The sequence below is a fragment of the Fringilla coelebs genome (assembly GCF_963513975.1).
Source record: "Fringilla coelebs genome assembly, chromosome: 3".
Lineage (NCBI taxonomy): Eukaryota > Metazoa > Chordata > Aves > Passeriformes > Fringillidae > Fringilla > Fringilla coelebs.
The window spans coordinates 88,173,661-88,195,651 of record NC_140030.1 but is presented as its reverse complement, the minus strand read 5'-3'; the positions used below and the strand labels follow the sequence as shown (position 1 = coordinate 88,195,651).

At 36.7% G+C, this 21,991-nt stretch overlaps 1 protein-coding gene across 2 annotated transcripts in view; it reads right to left on the bottom strand.

Annotated features, from left to right (window-relative positions):
• SRBD1 (S1 RNA binding domain 1) overlaps positions 1 to 21,991 on the bottom strand; it is a 124,171-nt gene that overhangs the window by 7,113 nt on the left and 95,067 nt on the right. Inside the window, exons 19-21 of one of the 2 annotated variants that reach the window (XM_084202457.1) lie at positions 11,204 to 11,310; positions 8,468 to 8,644; positions 6,539 to 6,691 (exon numbers count right to left, since the gene is read on the bottom strand). In XM_084202457.1, the coding sequence (XP_084058583.1) occupies positions 6,539 to 6,691; positions 8,468 to 8,644; positions 11,204 to 11,310 (437 nt within the window). The remainder of the gene's footprint in view (positions 1 to 6,538; positions 6,692 to 8,467; positions 8,645 to 11,203; positions 11,311 to 21,991) is intronic. The other variant, XM_084202458.1, reaches the window with a different exon arrangement.

Below are 21,991 nucleotides of genomic sequence, written 5' to 3'. Positions count from 1 at the left end.
TGGATTCATTACATTAAAGCAACATGATATGCCATTACATCTTGTCACAGTACACACATGAATTAATGGCAAAGCAGCATAATCACTCTGAAAACAAAACAACTTTGCATTAGCATGCACTTTGTTAGGTAAAATGTACATTTATGACAGTAACAAACTTAAATTATGAAGACATTTATGTTTTAGTAATGTTTTGAAGTGCAAAAGCAGTATTTGTATAATGCAGATGTTGACTACTCTTGTTCCCACCAGTGATACGGATCCTCAGTTTTTGATTACCGATGAAGACTATGCATCAAACAGTACTAGTGCGTTACTTTCTGTAATTCATTGCTGGACACAGAGCTAAAGATTCAAATATATCTAAAACTACTTATGTGGTTCAGCCAGACAAAGCTGTCTAACTGGTATGTTTTTCTTAAAATGCATAAATTATTAATAATGTAGATTATTTGACTGCATGCAGAAAGCACTCAGTCTATGACATTTTCAACGTACAAATTTTAAGAAACAATGAGTTTCTAAATGAGAAAAGAAGTTCAGACACAGTTCCACTGCAGCATAGCCACTTTACCCCCATACCATTAGTCACGCTGCTGTTGGCTGCTCTCACGACTACTGATATATCACGTAACTGGAGTGCAACCCGAGATACAAAATAGTGAAACATGATTAGTTATCCACAAAGAACTAGTATACTACACTTAAAGGAGAAAATTCCATTAAAAAGACCTTATGAGGGTTTTGCCCAATATTTTTTTTCTAAATGCAACTAGTGGGAAGTTATGTAAGTCCCAAAAATTTCAACAAATTAAAAATACCATTTGATTTATGGGTCTAGTATTTACAGCGTAAATGGAGCATGTTTCTCCATTATTTCCAAGTTCTTCTAATCATTCTTGTTAACTGTATTTTACAACACATTAAACTTTTAAAATGTCTTTATTGGATGGCAGTTGGCAGTGAAAGCTTTTTCTGGTTTTCTGTTTACTGACAAGATAACTTACAAAAATATGGCCTCTAAAAATCCAGCTAAGTTAGTAGTAAAACCTGTGAATGAATTGGCCTTTTAAAGTGATTAATATGAACAGCTATTTATAATACTTAATGGCCACAATTCTGCAAGTGTTCTCTGTAATTAGGGCTGTACATTGGCTATTGGAAATAGTAATAAAGTTTCATTAACTGACTGAGTTTAACTCTTTAAAGTTTCTTCTAAAAAGCCCCCAAATGTAAGACTTTTTAAAGCATTAGTCTGCACATTAAATAACTTGAATACCCACACATGTGTGTTCATGCAAGTACAATCTCATTCAAGTGGACGAAAGATATTTCTGATGTCTTTGTAAGGAAAGGCCTCCTACCACAGTAACAAATCCTATCCTCTGTAAAAATACTCACATGTAGACTGCATTACCAAATAAAACACAACAACTAGTTTTCATTGCTCAAATACCATACTAAGTAATAATTCCCTCCCTGATTTCTACTCCCCTTAAGCATTGCCTCAGTTGTTCCAGGATAACTAGGGGATCTGGACATAGGCAAGCCAGCCTGCCAGCAAGCTGGAAATGCTATCAAAGGACAAGATTCCAGTTGCATAAAGGGCAGAAGAGGAAAATCTTTCTTTTAGTGGCCTCATCAACAGTTTTTCTTTTGCATTTTCTTATGTGCCAGTATTTGCCTTCAAAGCCAGCAAATGCAGCTTACCAGCACAGCAAATGAGATACTATGGGCAGCTATTACATCCACCCATGTGGAGTACCAGAAACAGCAGGGATATTTGAAATATGACTGATTGGCCTATAATGGAATATAAACTGTTATCAACAAAAACACCTTGCTGAAATGAGCACCTAATGGAAGTGTTTTGTTTCAGTGAAGAAAAAGCCCATGAATGAGAACTTGCTGAATTCCCCTGGGACTTTGAATTCCTGCTGAAGATATCAAGCACCATTATCAATACACAGAGAATGGCAAGACATGAATCTTCACTCCAAGTGACTCTGCCCAGTATGTCAAAAACTTCTGTTAAGACACAACCAATCAGAGTAAGCAGGACTGGTCTCTACCAGGCAAAGTCCTAAACCTGGGGAATTAGCCAAGGAAGATCCTCACCTCTGTTATTCCAAGCCACAACTTTAGATCTTTTACATTGGCAAAAATTTGTATTTCTAGGTCAGGCTAAAATACAACCTGTCTGCCAGATGCTGCAATCTGTGAGCAGCAAACAGTCATTCTGAGTGCCAACCTTTTGCAAAAAGCATTTTAATGAGATTTAAATAAAAAAGTCAGCAAATGTGAAAATTCAGTCACATGAAACCAACTGCACCCATCAGACTGATAGAACAAAGAAAAAACACTGCATTTTCTTTCCAACATTTTGGTTTATAAGCATAACCTGGTTGTAACTTCTGGGGACTTCCTAAATGTTTCCTTGGTTTTCCTACCAATTCTTTTACAACACATACCAAGAAATTGGATATACTCTACATATTGTATTAATTGTATGTAGAAGATTCTGCCACTATAAACTGGTTTTCACATATAGACTTTTCAAAAACTTAAAACACGGTTCTGCTTTGCAGGAAAATGGGCTGTCTATAAAGTTTTGAGGTTTTTATTTAGCTTTTTGGAAATTCCGATTCATAATATTTAGAGGTGTTTGTAAGCTTGATCACTGCACACGACAAAGCCAAGCTTTGACAGTGTGGAAACCATGAAACCAAAACGCTTTGGTCTTCTGCAGAGTGTGTTAAATCACTAGTAGGATATTTTCCAATTATTTTACAGAAATTGTACAGATTTTAAGTTAAGATGCTTAAATGTCATAAATCAATCATACCAGCACCATTTGTGCCACTGTAGTAAAGATTACATCAGTGTTTCCATTATAAAACCCCTATTTTTCTAAATCAGCCCTAAAAATTGGCTCCAGCCTGAAGTTTGGCAACCAAAGTCACCACTTGGGAGTAATTCTTTTAACCATATTTTTCTTTAATGGATTGGCTTTTCAAGCTACAAAATAGTCCTGAAAAAGAAAATTAGTGGTTTCAAATTTTGGTAAATTTCTATCCCTCAAAAACATTGTTTTAAAACCTGATAATTTTGCATGTCATAAATCTGCAATGTAGACTGCTGCCTTTGGGTAATTTGGCTATAAGCGGTGGATAAAAATCACCATCTTATTTAATTTAAAAATAAATGCAATTTTCCATGAAAACTTTTAATCCAATAAAACTTTCAGAAACTACTTTCTACAGCAAGATGTGGTAGGCATTGCTTGAAGAAGCCTTTATGATTGACTTATGTAACAGCTATTCCACACATTTTAATTTTCATGGTAAGAGGTATGTAAATACTGGATTTTTGATCAAATCTGTTCATATTCAAGACAATTCTGCCCTTGAGCAGCACAGATCCACCTGTGAACTTGACACACTCCCTGACAGTTCAGTGTAAGCGCAGAAAAAGAATAAATACTGTGAGAGCACTAGAGCCACAGAACTCTTTAGGATGTATTATTTAAAAAACTTTATTATTAAATACTAATTCTAACCTACATCTAACAGTTTCAATTTTTCTCATGCATTTTATTTTAAGTTATAAGAATTATCAATTAGGTTTTAAACTAGTTTAATTCTAGCATTCTAGAAAGACTTTCAGTTATTGGCCAATTTCCATACGACACCTCCAACCAACACCATGAAACATGATTTGATCTTCAGGCTCTCAAAAGCTTTCTCATGAACATAGGCTCAGCAAAAAGGAATTACAAGCCCAGTCCCATCCACTGCCTGTCAGCAAAACTTGCCAACAGCTCTGATAAGCTTTGGACTGAACCCTCCAGGCAGTCTGAATACCTAGTAAATTTTTTCCTAATTCATAATCAGGGAGGAAAAAAGATTTGGAAAGCTGTTTTCGTAAGTTCTGAGAAACTTAGCAACCCATATGCTTTTTTTGAAAAGTAATTTAAAATATATAATCATTACTAAATTATAGCATTAGTTGCTTGAGGGGAGGATGTCTGGTTTATATTTAGCCCTTATGTCATCAGTGTCAATTTTTATTACTACACATCTTGGCTTTTGTCAGTTTGCTGCAGAGCTGTATTTTCTTTTCTCAAAACAGCTATTTGCCATGAAAAAACATTAAAGATATTTGCCCCCTTCTCCACACTACTTTTTGATATCAAGTTGCTGCACAGTCACACAATCTACATCATGAAAGTTAGCACCTTCATATTAATTACACTTTCAAGGAAACAAGAGAAAAATACAAATACTGTTGTCCATAAAGTACATTCACAGAAAGCACTTAGAGACTTTTTTTACCCCCTATCATACCACGTGTAGAAGTACTAAAATGTAAAAAGACAACAGAGAAAGCCAAAAGGATGAAGAAAAGACTGATACAATTAGTACAGAGAGAGATGCTATGCTTATTAGTTTTTGGTGTTTCATTAGCAGATATTGTAATTGTTGTTTCATATTTGCTTTGTAATCAACTTATATTCTTTTGCATAGGGAAAAAAACCAAAACCAAAAAAACATCCCACAACAAAGTTCTGTATGGTACTATATCTATGACAGGCATTTGGATGTCATAGATGGATGTCAACCTAAATACTTCATCTGAAAATTCTGTCTAGGATGACAAAGTATTTGGTGAGAAACAGAGACTAGAAAATGGCACTGCTGGAAATCTGCTGTAAAATACTTGCATTATCCAAAGAGAGATGATGAGATAGATTAATACTGATCTTCAGCAGTAAAACTTCTGCACTGGCTTAGATGCAATCGAAATCTGAGTCTGAAGCTTTGCACATTTTTAAGACTCAGCAAGGCACCTTCTAAGCAGTGCTGGCTGTGCAATACGTGCCAGTCCCCTTGCTGAAACGTGCACAAGCCTAGGACTCAAACCACTGTCTTGACTGAAATGTAAAAATTGTGCTCATTAATCTTTTATTCCGTTATTTGTTAAATAGCGTTAGTGATGTGTTCCCAGTCAAATTTCAAACCACAATTATATGATCTGTGATATCTACCAAAATGATACAATTTAGGCGTATGTGAATATCTGTTCGACCCTATATAGTAATAATTCCACTCACCACTTCATATATAAAAGCCACCTGTGCTGCTTTGGAAACAAAGTCACAATTCTTTATTTTCTGACCAACCCTTGTGAAAATATTGTATGTAGGGAAATTCCTGTAGTATTCCACCATTAACTGCATATACTTCTCTGCTCTCTAACACAATCTGTCCACATCAGGCTTTAAGCAAGCCTGGTAGGTAGGTAGCATTGCGACACTTTACTAACGATACTATTAATGCACCAGGGCTGGAAAGATAAAAACTAAAATCCAAGTTCTTGAAATTTAAATTGAATGAAATTCAATATTGAAAATCAAAATTATTTTTGAATAACCAATTCATTTTTGTTTTTCATATTGACTGACTTACATTGATTCATTTTCAGTTAGGGTGACCAAGCTGTACACCCTAAAAACCACCTGCCAAACAAGAGATCTTTAAGATGAGGACCTTGACTGTCGTTTTTTTTCCCACAGGTACACAGGGCAGGGACTTTGCAACAAATGTTGATGCGTAAGGAAAAAAGGGAAGTGGTCATGGAAAAGAAGAAACCAAAGTTATCTACACACTGCACAACTGCAATAGACTCTACCAGGAAATTGAACAGTGGGTCCTAGAACCAGGCAAAGAAGAATCAACTGTGGCAGGGAGAGGATGGAAACAAAAATTCACTACATGCCTAGCAGAAGGAAAACATGGAGACCTATGGATAGGAAGGGAGAACAGAGTACACGCTAAAGGGAAGGTGTCTTAAAAATGCAATGTCCTGTATGACTTTTTAGGTCAAGTCAAGCTTTGTGAAGTCAGAAATTCTGCATCTCTCCTTGAGGTTTAAAGATGGTTTTGTTTATAAAATAGGAAGCAGAAGTTTGTTTGTCCAGGCATAATATTCTCAACAGAAATCATAGGAACCTTAAAGCAACTGGCTACTAGTGAAACTAGCTTCAGTACTTTTTAAGAAAAGAACCCGTTCAGTAAAATTTGGTTGAAAAATAAATATGTGCCTATTTATGGTAGCAGATGTTTTCTGAAAAGCAGAGTTCAATTTCAACCAGGGCTGCTGATAGAAAAGATCACAGCTTATAGCAGTATTTCAGAGGCACACATGGATTCCTAATTACTTTTTTCTGACATACACAAAAACCATTCTCCTCTTTTAGCCACTTAGTAAAACAATCATACTATTAGTGTTTTTGGGAACTTGTATATACATCTTCATTAGATCTTGCAATATCAACATTTAATTTTAATGGCCCATAGTAATGACATGTGCTCACATATACGTGCAGCATTCCTTCTTCTTGAAGACAGGGGTGAAAGTTTAAAGCAATATAAATATCCTTGCCTCAAAAGACTGAGCAGGCTGTTGTCAGAAAAATCAGTACTTTTGTTTTAAAAATTGATGGCGTCAATGGTTCAAAAGCTTTCCCATCACTTACCTCATTGCAATGTTGTAAGACTCTGGATGAATGCAAGTTTGGTCCAAAGGATTGGGCTGTTGTGAGGCACATGATGTTAGTTTACTCTTCTTTTTACCCAGTGCACCTGCTTTAGTCAAAAGTGCACGACTTTGAAGTTCATTTTTCTTATTACTGCCAGAAATCAAAAATGGACAAGTCATTTTCAATGAAGATCATCCTGGTCCAGTGTCCACACACAAAACCAACATATTTTTTTCCCTGAAGTCCTCAAACAAAAAAATGTATCAGGACACATTAAAGGCATCAAAATTACTCCTACTGCAAATGCTCCTTTCATGCCTCTTTGGTTTTTTTTTCCTAAATCACAAGTGGTTCCTGCTTTTGGAGGACAAAAGAGAATGCATTGGAGGACCTGAAACTAGCAGTGGCATTTTGGGCTCCACTCATCAGCTGCTGGCAGAAATGTAAACATATTTTCCTCTTTCCATATCAATTTTTAAAATAACCACTATTTGTTAAATTTCACATAAAAAGCATAAAAATTATTTCACATAGTGATTAGAAAGGATAAAAATGAAACCTCAACGTTCATTTCAAAAGCCTCTGGTTAGGTCAGCTGGACCCAAAAGAAGTGTTGTAGAGACAGTGGTGTTAGAGCTTTACTTTGGCGTTAAAAACCATTTCTCAGGTTATATAGCGTTCCCAAGTTTTACAGAATCTGACTAACTTCAGAATTGTGTTCCAGGAAGGTTAAAAAAAGCCCAAAACAATGTTCACGTTTCACCAGTGAACATTTGGGGGGTGGTGGGAAGCCATCAACCTTTTTTTTATTGGTTGTATTGCAGCATAACCTAGAGAAACTAGAACAGATCTGTACAAGGTAAGACCTATCAATCATAGAGAGCTTTGGAAGCAATCTCTTTGGTCTTCTGGTGCTTACAGCCAGCACCATTTGGCCTGCAGCCTATGCCTCCCTGCCAGATGGGCAACCAATCTGTACACCTTCCACCTGGGCAGAAAGCCAGTCCCCATGTGCCCACGTCCTGCCTGGAAGTTACGTGTGTGCTGTTCGGCCAGCAGCAACTGGGAATACAGTGTTGCTTCTGAGCACTGCCCTGGCTAAAACATAGCGTGTGCTTCCCAGGAAAATATTTTTTTGAGAAGAGCCAATGGCAAAAGCGTGGGGATGGAGCTGCTGCCATGCCCTTTCTTAGTTCTTTGTTTTGGAAAGATATAAGAGAAAAGACAGGAGAACAGACATTGTGCTAGAAAGGGCATTTCCAGTTGTAGAAAGGTCAAGAGGAGCGCTATGAATGGCTGAAAGAGTAAAAGACTTGGTACAGAATCAGGGAATGAGATGACAGCGAAGAAGATGATGTACTGTTGACAAACTGGACTTGGGGAAAAGCCTCACATATTTCAGACAGAAGACAGTCACATCCCACTCACCAGGCACAGGAATATAATATAGACACAGTACGTTCTAGGCAGATACTCAACTTCCTCTCTCCATGTAACGAAACCGAAACTCCAAAAATCTGCACTAGTTTACCACCACTAAGTTCTGCAGAATAATCTTCACCATATTAAATTAGTTAATTTTCAGATCTCTCTGTACTATGCCGAAAAGCAAGACTAAAGTTTTAATATCTCAGATCACAACACTGCTGCATGACAATTTTTTTTTACCAATTCAGTGGCAAAATTTTTACTTAAACTTACATATTTATCAAAACCCTGACTAAGAGGACTAGGCTAACAAGCCATGACTATTCAGGGGGAAAACTATCTTCAACTATGGACAGTAACAAGTTAATTTGTTGTCTTTCACAGCACCTAGTGGTCTAGGATTCCTTGAGTCTCAAGCATAAATACAAAACAGAAAAGGGGGAAGTCTTCTCATTCTATTTTAGACAATCTATTCAGAACAGTTAAAATCTCTATTACCTGCAAAAAGTCTTTATATATTCTTGATTGAATCTGATGAAGCCAGCACATTGTTGGAAGGTTTTGGGACCCAAACCTTTAACTTCTTTGAGCTGTTCTCGGTTTATAAATGGTCCGTTCTTCTCTCGCCATTCAATTATATTTTTAGCCCTGTTAGTATTCAGTCCTGCAATGTGTCTAAGAGAAAATTTACAAAATACTTTTATTACCATTGAACAGTCACTATTGCAAGTACTATCCATTACTAGGATGCACATTCCTATAGAAAATCTGGTTTATAAAACTTTAAAACTGCTAAGAAATTAGCAAATAGACTCCCAGACCAAAGGCATTGTCTGAAAAAGGGGGATCCCTTCTCTTAGTTCTGTGGAGGGAATCCACTCAAGTCAAGAAAACTTAGCACAGCGATCCAGTTCTGTACATGCCTAAGTAGTAAGCCAGGGACGTGTAATTTATGATCTGTTGGCTATTTCCGTAATGCCAATTCAATTTGTCATGTCTTATGGCCTGCCCCCAGCTGCCCTCTTCAGGAAACAGTGTGGGAGGAGGGTTCAGAACAGATGAATTGTTCCTGTAAGAACAGCCCTCTCTCAGCCCGTCCAATGGTACTGGAACACCTTGCCTTGCACATGAAGGGCTCACGTCTGCTACCTAGGAGGAGGGCGGCTGGGAGCAGCTTGCCTTCATCAAGCAGTTGAACTGATCCACAAAGCTTGTTTCTTTTTTCTGAGCTCTTCTTGAAATAAAAAGCAGCTGGGAACAGGCTGCATGACTTGTTCTGAGGGCAACATGGACCTGGCCAAGAACTTACCTGCGACATAGGTTAGTCAGGCTCCTTCAGGAAGCTGTGGGTTTGCAGCACATTTTCTGTATGTAAATGTGAGTAAAACTTTCTGTGTGTGGAGTATGTTAATCATAAAAAGAGAGAGAAGAGCTCTCATGGGGACTTACACATGGCACTAGTGAAGGAAATGTCACCCACTAGGCTCTATCTATCTGATGCCATTGCTTTAAGTCAGCAGCAGCAGTGATCTGTTTGTGGAATGGCATGAACTGATTCTAGAAAAACACCACCAGCAAACCCAGAAGAGTCATAAAATCTCCGGGGGAAAAAAGAAAAAAATCTTTCCTTTATTCTCATGCTCAAGCAAAAGTTAAAAAAATAGTCCAAAGTTGATGAAAGCTCAGAATGAAATTAGAGGGACACACCTTTAACCACAGACAGAATATTAATAATTAGGAATGGAATTTTCTTCAAAAATTTCTAAGAAACATTGAGAAATCCAGCTTGTTTACAGTGAAAAAGGAACATTACACAGTATTGACAGAATTGACAGAATTTTCCACTGATGATCTCAAGACTTTCAAGCACAATACTCAGCAGATTAATGAAATACTGTAGCACTGTCATCCCCTCCCTGTGTACTATGTATCAAGAAGTGTATTTGACGCATCAGAAATCACACACAGAAAGCTCTGCTCCGGCTGTGATCTAGCTAGGGTTACAATCTCATAAACTGGATGTCTGAAGGAAACTTAAGACTTCATCTACACAGAACAGCAAACTTGAACAATTGTAAGCCAGGTTAATTAGACCACACAAAATACTTACACAATATGGTTACCACCTGTAGCCCTGTCTGGACAGGGTTACCCCACATTCAGTTTTGTGGAGAAACAGTAGCATCTCAGGCTGATGCTTCCTGCTGAAGTGGACAATATAGCTGTTCCTTCAGACTCAGCTTATTCTATGATTCTATTCTGTTGATTCTATGAATGAAAGCTTCATTTGTCATTACGGTACCTTGCTTTCCACTTGCTTTCTTCCTAAAAGCTGATCTAAATCCAAAAGCATGTAAGACAGAAAAAATCAGGGGCTGGGCAGGGGCTGGACACGCAGAGAAAGAACATGGAAGTGGAAAACCAAAAAGAATAGGAAGAGAGTCTCTTAGAAAATATGGAAAGATGTTTTTGAGAAAGATTCTAAGGGGCTAAAAAACTAAAATATAGTGCTATCAAGAATGCATTTTTCCTAACTTTCACCTAATATAATTTTCATTACTGATTATGGACAGTAATATTAGGGAAGAATATGGACAGAAAATTATGAACATTCTTTTCCTTCCCCTCCTACTATGGAGGATGAAAGCAGAACTTTTACTTTTCTGAGAGTCTAAACAACACTGAATTCTACACACTCAAGAGAGAATGAGCTTTCAGTTTCTAACCCTGAAAAATAAAGTCCAGAACATTCTTCAAGTAAACATGGCATAACTACTTAATAAAAAAACAAACAGTAAAAAGGAATACATTTTTCAAGTTTCCCCTTAAATCTTTCCTTTTCTCCTTTCCTTGCCCAAGTTTTACAACCGGTTCCACTTAGAAGTACCTATAAAAATACCTTCTAAGAGACAAAGTACATTTGAAAATACCTTTCTCCATGTAAAAATACATATTACTTATGTCACATTTTAGAAAATTGCAGTGTTGGCTGAAAATTTTTAAATACCTGTTTTTCTCTGAAACATAGTTTTACCCTGGAGAATCACACATATCCTTAAAACCTGACTCTTAATGATTCAGTGAAATACTGTCTTACTGTGTCATTTTTATGTAATTGGAAGTTTAACACAAGAGCCATTTGCTCCAGCTGAGCTTGAGTCAGATGGCAGACTAAACAGAGACTCTGTGATCCAGAGCCATGTAATTACTGGAATAGGAAAATGTTTCACTCACCTTAATAGTATTTCTGAGCAGATGTTAATATCAACTCCTACAAAGCTGACACACTCTTCAACCACACTGTCCAGAGTTGCTTTGAGCAAAGTCTGTGATACATCATGCTGAGAAACAAAAATAGAGATATCTGGTTACCGAAGTATTGAAGTGTACATAAACGGGAACTGCATATAGCACTAACATCAATAAAATAGCTGCTGGAACTTAACAATATCTTATGTGAAGGTACCAGATAAAAATATGAATTGTAGAATATATTTTTTAAAATGTCCCCAATATCTCTTTCAAACATCTTTGCCATGATACAAATCTCTATAATAAATACACACTTCACATCCTGGTATTGCTCTTTAATAACAATTTCCCGGCATCTTGTAAAAACAAAACTCTGTAAAAAACATGATTACTCAAAAAGAGTAATGCTTCTGGTCCATCCATCATGTCTTGTCTTTAATCCGACATACCTATAAAATCAGTTTATTAAAAATAAAGTAGAGATCACAAATGCTGTACTTTTGCACCAGTATACACAGATATTTGCAAAATAGTTCCATTTATGAGCATCACACTACAGTGGAGTTATTTACGAAATGAAAAAGCCGTGCACTGCATGAAGGTGGGCAATACATAAGGGACTTATCAACCCCATGGCAACAAAATGTTTCAAATTTTGAACAGATATTTCTGGGAAGATTGGCAGGTCCTTGACCAAAGCACTACTAATGGAAATGTTCACAGTGTTTCCCCCGTTTCCCCCTAAAACAAAAATCAGTCACACTTGTTAAAGTTAAAAGTTCTCAAGCTCTAAGATTTCTTTTCCTTCCAAATGCAGGCATACTTCAGTCTGTAACTGCGAGTTCCCCACACAAGCCCATCAGTGCTTAGAAGTCTGACCTGGAGGGAGAAGCCTCTCTAAATGCAGGAGCTAATTCAATCACTATGTTGGCTTAGCTTCAGGGCTCTTCTGCATCACTCATGTAAATCTGGGTTGATCTGTTGTGGTTTCACGATGCATTCATTTAGGACATCAAGCTGGATCCAAGCCAAGGCACCAAACACTTCATCCATTACTTTGTTTTACATTCTAAGCCATTCAGATCTTTTAAAGATTTCATAGTTAAATTTAACATGCCAATAGCATCAATCCCAATCTACTAATGCTGGTAGTTGATTATGCAGTGGTTAATAACTGGGGCAGTCGTAAGACTTCAGGCAATGCATGTCATAGCTCCCTATTTCAGGTGATGGTAATGGGATGCATTTTCATGATGTGATATATAATAAAGTTAGTTACAAACACAAAGCTCATTTTGCCAATATGACTCTTCCTATATTAATTTTGCATGCAAAACACCATGTACATGCACAAATACTGGCATTAACACACATCCTTCGTCTCATAACCACAAAGCTTGCACGTACACTTGGCAGATCAAACATCAGTTTCTACTTACTAATGCATTGCTACTGCAACATAATAGCTTCTTTTTTGAATAAAAAGACAAGCAAAAAACCCCACACCCTCAAAAGAAGTCTTAGGTTTCCTTACGTTTCATTTTTCTGACTTACTGAAGATGTAGCTTCTCTTAATGAGGAATATTTTCCCTCTTCCTCCTGGCATCAGCCACATAATATACTAGAGCTAGAGGCTTCCAGCTCACATGCACAGTCATGCAAGAAATGCATTTATATAACACAGCATTAGAACCAAAATTAAATGTCCAGAAACAACAACCACATCTTCTCTTCTTTGCCAAGTACAGCTGCCAAACACTGGGCTAGGTTTTACACTAAATGCTTTATTTGAGGTTCACTGGAAGATAAAGATTGTATTAAAAACTTTTTTTCATTATGATGAAGGAAGGCATAAGGAGAAAAAAAATGCAGAAGACAACTTCCTTCTGCTGGTAGGGAAGGCTACTGAATCAAAAGTACTAGCAAGTTGATTATGATACAGTTTCACAAGTAATATTAACAAATTCTATTAACAGCAGCAGTTCTTGACCTCCTTGAAAAAAAACATCTTGTTCTAGACAACTGCTCTGAATATAGAGTCCATGGCAAAGGGAAGTGCAGACTGCTGCTTCCCCAAGTTTCAGATTCATTCCTTAAGATGATGATGATGACTCTTCAGTAGGAACAACATGATTCAAAAGAGTCACTGCCTCGACAATGCCTTCTAGCATAGGATGTAGCAAAGAAGGAAATACATTAATCTGGTTTAAACTTTCTAAGGAGCTCTTTGGAAGAGACTTGATTCAGCAGAAGCTTTATTTCCAGCCTACAGAAGGTGAACCTAGATAGGAATTCAGTCTACTGTATTCCCCGAAAATCAAGGAAAGGATCTGTCACAACCAAAAGCTAAGCATCCTAAAATATCTCTGCTAATGGAAGAAACAGCAGTGCTCACAGCGCTTCATTTTCAAATGCACCATTGGTATTTATCTGAAGACCTGAGTTTGTGATTCCAATAGTTTCTGCAAAATTCATGAAACACAAAATACACATCTTGAAAAAAACTATAGTACTTAACAGTCTCTTTCTCTTGTCAAGAAGACAAAAATTTCTCAGGTCTCTCAAAGATGACTTGCATCTTAACTTTATTTCTGTTGGACAGTCTTGGACAGTCATCATTAAAAACCCAAAACAAGACATTCACAAGTTGTTCTTTATTGCTCCAACAAGTAAGAGTCATGTGACTTGGAGTGGACATGACAGCACATATGTGAAGGCACAGATAAAGTGAACAGGCAGATGTGACAGAACAGGATAAGCATAAAACAGTCCCTAAGCTACCAGTACCTCACTGAAGTAAGGTACATTTAGCAAGTGAGTGATGTTAAGTTGTAAAAGTCAGGAAAACCTTCCAGATGGCAAACCTGCCTCCCAAGATGCAGCTCCATCTTTCTTTAGCTATAACGAAGGAATTTTTACACCCCTCTTTACACGAAAAGAAGGCACAGAGAAATGTTCTACATTTAATTTCTAAAAGTAGTTAAAACCATTATTATCTCAATACCACTACCAAGACTTCCAACTGCCCAAAGCTTACACTTCAGAAAGGTTTAAAGTATAGTGTGTTTTCCACTCTTCCAACAGTTTTAATGATCTGCTCAAATATCAGAGGTTAGATGATGCAATACACTTCTGTGCACTATTTATATGCACTGGGGTGGTATCAAGTAAGTCAGACACTAGAAGCACACACATATCCTGTTCCTCACTCCCTACAGCAGGTTTGTAAAGACAGGAATGATGAACCATTGCATTAAGTGCATCAGAATAAAACCTGAACAAGTAAAGCACAAGTCTAAAATGCCAGGCTGCTTTCAAAGCAAGACAATGCAGAACTTGATGTTGCACAGTCTCTGAAAATCCCTCCACACACTACTGATCATTGTATCAGCTGATCACCTGCAAATCCTTCTAAATAAAACACTTTCACAATAGCACTGACTCTCAATACAATGAATGAGGGTGTCCCTGCTAAAACTGTTCAGTGCAGCCTTTTAGCTCAGAGCCAAGCACACAAGGTACTATCACAGTGATGTCTAACAAGTAGGAGCACTTCCTTTGATTTGACATTGAAACATCATCTTGAATTTACTGGCCAAATATAAAGTTTTACTAAAAGGATACTCAGAAATGGCTGCCATTAAAATATTCAGTGTAATAGTAGATTTGAAGCAAAAGACAATTTTATATGATCTCCAAAAGGATTGATACTCCCAATTTACGGAAACTAAGGCCAGCGGAAATAAAGGGCTTGCCACAAACTGTGAGAGGTCCAGTGCAAAACTGCAAACTTTAGTTTATCATCACTCTCCAGAAAACAAAGCCACCTTGCTTCAAAAATAGTATTAGCAAGAACTTACACATTTGTTTGGTTTGAGCTTTTTGTCGGGAGGACTATAAAAATTAATCTGTCCTAAGTGTTAGGAACTGTAACCATATTTCAGTATTTGTTTTTTAAGGAGTTACCAAGTGAGCCACAGAAAAAAGATGCAGAAAATTACTCGATCAACTGAAACCATTACAGTAAAGAACTGTCAATCAGTAAATGAAATTCCAACATTATATTTCTCGAATATTTTTATAAAGAGTATCCCAAATATAACTTACATTCATGAACATGGAAGAAAATCAAGGGCAGCTATTTAGATCTCTGGTCACAATTAGTGCTCAGATTAGTCCGTGGCAAACTTGTTAAAATTACCAGAAAAAAAATTCGCACATTTCAAAACAACCATTAGGCAAACCTATACTAAAAACCCTAACAAACAATATAACTTGATTGCATATAATTTCATCAATCATGGCACAAAATGTTTACTCCTGAAGAATAGTGTTTAGGAACACCTGTCTATTTTGCACATGATAGTTTTGTTCTATCATTATGTCCCAATACTTCAGCTATCTTTTCTTGCTATATGGTATGCAGCAGAGAACAACGATTCTTGTTTCACTCAGTTTCAAAAGTTACAAACACCCGCTGGAAATAATTAACATTACTAAAAACCTATCTCTTCCTTGAGATGGTGCTCCCTCAGTTGTAACTGAAATCCCTTTTGCAGTTTGAAAAACCTGTCGATGTACACAAAAGGAAGGCAGTATTTTAAACAGCCTCTCAGCTCAGTTATTTCTAGCAGTGCACCAGTACAGACACTGTAAAAATACATTAGTCATCAGCATGGCAAATTTATCACATCAAAGAGCCAGTGCTCACACGAAGCCTGGAGGCTGTACTTGGCCAATGTGCATGAGCATGGATGGTGGATCAGCACAGTAACTTTGCCTCACCACTAGATTACCAGTGCTAGACTAGAATGGGCGGCTTTTACTTGCAAGTGAATTACAACTCCAAGCTCTTTACCTTTGGCAACTCCAAAAAACCCCACAACACTAAACCTCCACACAACACCAAAAATAATACACATAATTAAAATGCTTTCAGTAACGTTTTCCTGGTTCCCTATTAAATCATAATTTCACAAAGGATGGTATGATTGCATATGTATCTGAAAGAAATTCCAACAGCTTAAAATTCACACAGCTTGAATTGCTGCGTGTTCTTCTGCAACGCACACCAATTCTGAAATAATTGTTCTCCATTTACAAACATTAATGTAGATATCGGCACAATCAGCCTGTGCCTCATTATTATTTTAAAACACCCAAGAGCCAAGCAAGGCACTTTCCAACACAGTCAAGCAGGAATTATTTGTACCCTGCAGAGCCTACAAATGTAGTGCAGACATGACCTAATGATGCTGGTTAGAAAGCAGTGGGGAGGGGATGAGCTCTCAAGCCTGGGCAGCAACCTGCAGGTTGTTGACCCAGGCTCAAAATTACAGTACTATAACAAGATCAATATTCAGTTTAAATAAGACTGAGCTGTGTGCCAGACAAACTATTTTGGGTTTTGATCAAGTTATACCTCACTTGTCCTTTGAATCCAAAAGTCAGCCTTCAATTAAGTAAATACAATTTAATCTTTTTTTTCCTGTCAGATTGAGTCCTGAAAGACTTCTAACACTTCATAAAACATTATTTTGTTGGTACCTTCTATTAACTTCTGTATCCATGAATTTTAATATTGGCATGTGCGACCAGTCAACATGCCTCTTGAAAAAATACTATTTTTTTCTTTAAAGAGTGGCATAACTGTGCAAACTGAATGACTTTTACTGAAAGAGAAATTAGGTGGGACAACACATCCTAAGCAAAGTTCAAAAATATATTATTTTACAGATATTCAATCCTTGGCAATGTGTTTCAAAATTTAAAAAATGGAAAAACGTTACTAGTGCTGTAACCTATATACAATCAGCTTCATTTCAAATGCTTGTTAAACCACAAAAGTAAAATGCATTAATGACAAACCCTTAAGTACAGCAGGACTAAAGTAACAGAAATAGTTTAAGGAGAAGCACCTTTTCATGTCCAGAAGCAGAAAAAAAAATGAAAAGTATACCTTACACATCAGGTGGAAAAGTTGGAAAGTTCAGAATTGTGGTTTTCATCTCTAACATCCTCTGGAAAATCCCTTCCAGTTAGAGTCTAAGAACACAAGCGTATCCATCTGATGTTTGATAAAAGGATTTAACTCCTTTTGAATTTCTTTTGAAGATTATTTGTGGTTTCTCCAAATGTTATATTGTTATAGGATAAATTGTTATCCTATGTACTTAACTCTGATTCATTTCTTGTTTCAAAACTCCAAATTCTGTTTATTTTAACAGCATATTGCTATTACTGAAATATCCCAGGAGAAAGAAATGGATTTAGATTTTCAAAGAAAATGGTAAAAACAAAACCAAAGCCTTTCAGCCCTAACATTTAAAAAAAGTAAGAAAACAAAAATGCACCAGTTTATCATGTAAATGCTTTGAGTCACTTGCAAATTGCTGGAATTAAACTTATATTTACTTGTGCTTGTGTCCTAAAAGAAGCAGTAATACTGCCAAGCTTGTTACACAAATTCAGTCCCATCACTGACACATCTTATTTCTAAATTAGCTTCTGTGACATGAACAAGTTAGCAGAAAATTATGCATACCCAAAAACATCTTCCCCTTTCCAGAGCAGGTACAAGTTTTCTCCAGTGCTTAAGTGACTAAGGAGCAGCAATACAAATTACAATTGTAATCAACTATATAATTCCTGGAGACTTCAGAGGGACATTTTTGCCAATAAATAGCAAAGGCAAAAATCCAAATTACTACTGGTGGAAAGCCTTGCATCTCATTTTAAATCCAAATATGTATTTTGGAGCTCTTAAAGGTCTACAAATATAGGGGATATCCTCCAAAACTACAGAAAGATAAAGCAAAGACCATCAGGAATGGAGCTTTATAGATCACACTATAGGTGAATAGTTGAATTCAGTTGAAGATTTTCCTGAAGATTGCTGAAGGATAAGAGAAGGAAAAAAGAAAGATTGCTCTAACAGAGGAAGAAGATAGAAGTTACAAAGCTCAGGTGAGTGTGGTCATCTGTGGGAGCTTTGTTTAGTCTGAAGTCAGTGACCATGTATGGCCCTGCAGCAGATGGGTGAGGAACAGCAGCTCCTGGGTAGAGTTCTCACCAGCCCTACTCACAGCAAAGCAAGTGCCCAGCGGATGTGAGGAGCTTGGCAAGAGGCTACACAAATACACATGCTTCTTCCAGCTCTACTGAAGACATGTTGGGGTTCCTCTCCTCCATCTCTAATGAGGAATGTGGTACTTAAAATATTATTTAAAACTACAACAAAACTCATAATTAATTTAAGGGTATTTTCTATAAAGGGAAGATTAGTACAGCTGATGCATATTTTGTTGTCTCATATAACAAACTCATAGATATCTCATATAAGAAACTTCTTACTGCTTTTCTCAAATTTAGTATTGCACACTTAGCAACAGCTACATCAGGTTACTCATACCAGCAACGCACCAAGAATGTATTTAATAGGACAACACATCCATCCCCTCATTAGGAAAAAATGTAGATGCCAAAAAATGACATTTAGCAGTTTTTTTAGTCCCAAACCCCACAGAATTAGTGACTATTTAAAAACAGTCAAGATACAATTAAAAAGAAAAAAAAAAAAGTTTTTATTTAAGGTGACACTACCTCCTGAAAATGCTTGCTGAAAAAAGCTTTTAGGAACTCCAACTTCACTCAACCTTTCCCCAGGTCCCCATCTTTTTTTAAGTAGATCAGCTCAAATTGAATATGCTTAAAGAACTCACGCAAATCGTGTTACTATCTCTTTCTCTTCTATTTGGCTTCTCCTTTACTCTGATCAGACACTCCTTCCCCCTTGATCCTCAAGCTCTTCCATGGCCTAGCTAAAAGCAAAAATGAGCTAGGAATGAAACAGAATGCAAGACACTGGCCTGCAGAAGACAGCCAAACTCAAATAAAGCAAGCTTATTTTCTCTGCTTACTAAAAAGCAGAGAAAGTAAGTGTGATTGACATATGGCAACTCAAAAGTCAGTCAGAGTAGTGTTTACTGAATGACCCGTGGAAGACTGAAAGCTGACAGAAAACCAAGAAACATGTGGAAAAACAGAAGTTAGCTCAGTTAGCAGCAGTTATGGATTTGACAGGCAGAGTACATAAGAATCGATTGTGTCATTCACATCTTTGATAAATGAAAGCAATTTCAGCACCACTCATTACATATAACAGCAAGTTATATTTAAAGAAAAAAAGTAAGCAATTGGCAAAAAAATCACTACGATATAGCAAGCTTATGACTTTTCAGAAATGTGTTCTGCACTAAGCTTAGCAAAATTTGCATTAAAACGTATTTAGCACTTTTCATAATACATATATAGCACTAACAAAGTGTTTGCACATAGGAGGCTGAAAAGTTGACAGGTCTCAATAGTAAATTACTTGTGCTAATGTGTCAGCACTAAAATGTGCTCAATAACAATTTTAACAAGTGAACAAGAACACAAACATTTCTGTCATTCTCAAAAACCAAGCAACATTTCAGAACCACCATCACCATTGACAGTATAGGATTGTTACTGCTAATGAAATTAGCATAATATAAAAAGTGAGGAATCAAAATGAACCACTAAAATGGCACAAACAAGAACACCACATGTATTACCCCTATGTGAAAACAGCAAGAACACTTATTTTACCACCATCCCTAACAGAAACTGTGATTTGTGCCCTTATAACATAGTCCTTACTTATATTCGGGATCTGGAAATTCCTTCAGCAGCCTTCTTTAAAACATCAAAAAAATACAGTATTTGCAAATGCGTAAAATAATACATAATTTTGTAGTGCAACTAATTTAGAAAAATGTTTGGAATAAAGTTTTTTTAGGCATACGCTAATGTAAAATCTGTAAATAATATTAGCATTACTATTACAAACTTATAAAGTTTACAAGATACTTACCAAGTCAGAGCTTTTAACTATTGTATATATGAATATATTCACTGCAAATCTGTAATCTGATCACAGCATCATTCATTTGAAAAACTGACCTCTATTTCCCTTGAAAAATCTTTTCTTTTATAATTAATCTAAAAGTTCTAGACAAGCTTGGCAAAACATAAGAATAAAGTTCAAAATTATGTACTTGAAAAATTAGGACCTAATACTTTAGAAACTCTGAAAAACAATTTTAAAATCCGGTATCATTATGGATTCTAATTATAAAAATTTTTTGTCCAAAAAGCAACTACTGGCTCAGTTTTAATAACATTTGTAAATAGTGAGGGGAATAGAGTTCTCCATTTGTACAAACATTTACAACTCCAAGCTGGTATATCACTGAGCAAGAGAGGAACTAAAATCACCTCTGATTTTGCAGCACTTATGTCTGCCTCTCACCGCTTGCAGATGACTTACAACTTCCAAAATCAAGGCTCCCTTGAAATCACTGGCTGATGTCCCTTTACATTAATTAAGGGCAGAAGTCCAGTAGCAGTTTTATCTGTGCTTTGTAGCACTGGGAGTTAAGAGATGAGGTAGCAGATGGATCAATCAAATATTAGACAGGATTGTTCAATGGGTGTCAGCTTCAGCAAATTATTAGTTACACTAAAATAATCCAGAATTTTTAAATATGAAAAAATAAATTGCTATTAAGTGGGTTTTTTTGGTAGGGAATTTGTATTTTAAGAACACCAAATGACAGGTGTTCTAAACAACCCAGATTAGGGCATCAAGCTTTCGATGAATCCTCACACAAGTTAGCAGTTGCTCTGACAGAAAATTAGATAACTGAGACACCTTAGATCAGCTATGGCAAATCTTCCTCTTCTGGAACACACAAAGATTGGCAAAGAAGCTCAAATGCAAGTCTTGTAGTGATTTCTAAAGCGCCTGGCTGGGTAAGATAATGCAAAGAGTGGAGCTAATTCAAATACTGTTGTGATGGAGAAGACAGCTTGTCTGGAGACTTGTCATCACTAACTAGCCCAAGAAACATCATCCCTCCCCTGCAAAAAGAGGTTACATGGACAGCTAATGCCATTCCCAAACTGCAGATTTATCTCCAGATAGAGATATAACAGAGGATGCAAGTCTTGGCCACACAAAAATTTGGTGTGTTTCACCTAAGGTTCAAAGGCAATTCCACAAATACACACTTCTATGATGGATAGACCAGTAGACTTGGAATAATAATTAGCTTTTTATATGATTGCAAAACCAAAGACAAGTTTGAGGAAAACAAAAATATGAACGTCCATTAGAGGAAAAGTTTAAGAAAACTACTCTATTTTTCAGTCTTTAAAAACACAGGCAGTCAAGAATATGAAGAGGAAAATGTAGCTCCTAAGAGTCTAGAAAATCTGCATGTTAAGAGTAGTGCATTCTCAAAAACTCTGAAGTCACTTAATAAGACATCAGAAGTACTCAACTTCTTCCAGACTTGCAGTGGCAGAAAAGGCATAGCTGGTACTGCAGAGATACAAAGTGGTGACTTTTGGTTTTGGTGTACTTGACTCAGACTACTTTGACCTGTAGGTGACAGAGCTTCTGGGAGATATATGCTTACAGAAAAAGTGCTGGTTTTGCTAGGCTATTCTAAAATTAGAATAGTAATAGCCTCCCCTGCCACAGTCACACACATATTGCAGAACCTTTAAACTTCACACTACTTCAGTATAGGTACCTGAAAACAGTCCCAGTTTCACAGATGACAAATCAAACCCACAAGAACTTAGTGATTTCTCCTTAACTAAAAAAGAAGTAAATGAACCAGAAAGGATCACAATTCTTCATTTCCTGACTACAACCCAAGCATCATTACCCAGAAGCAA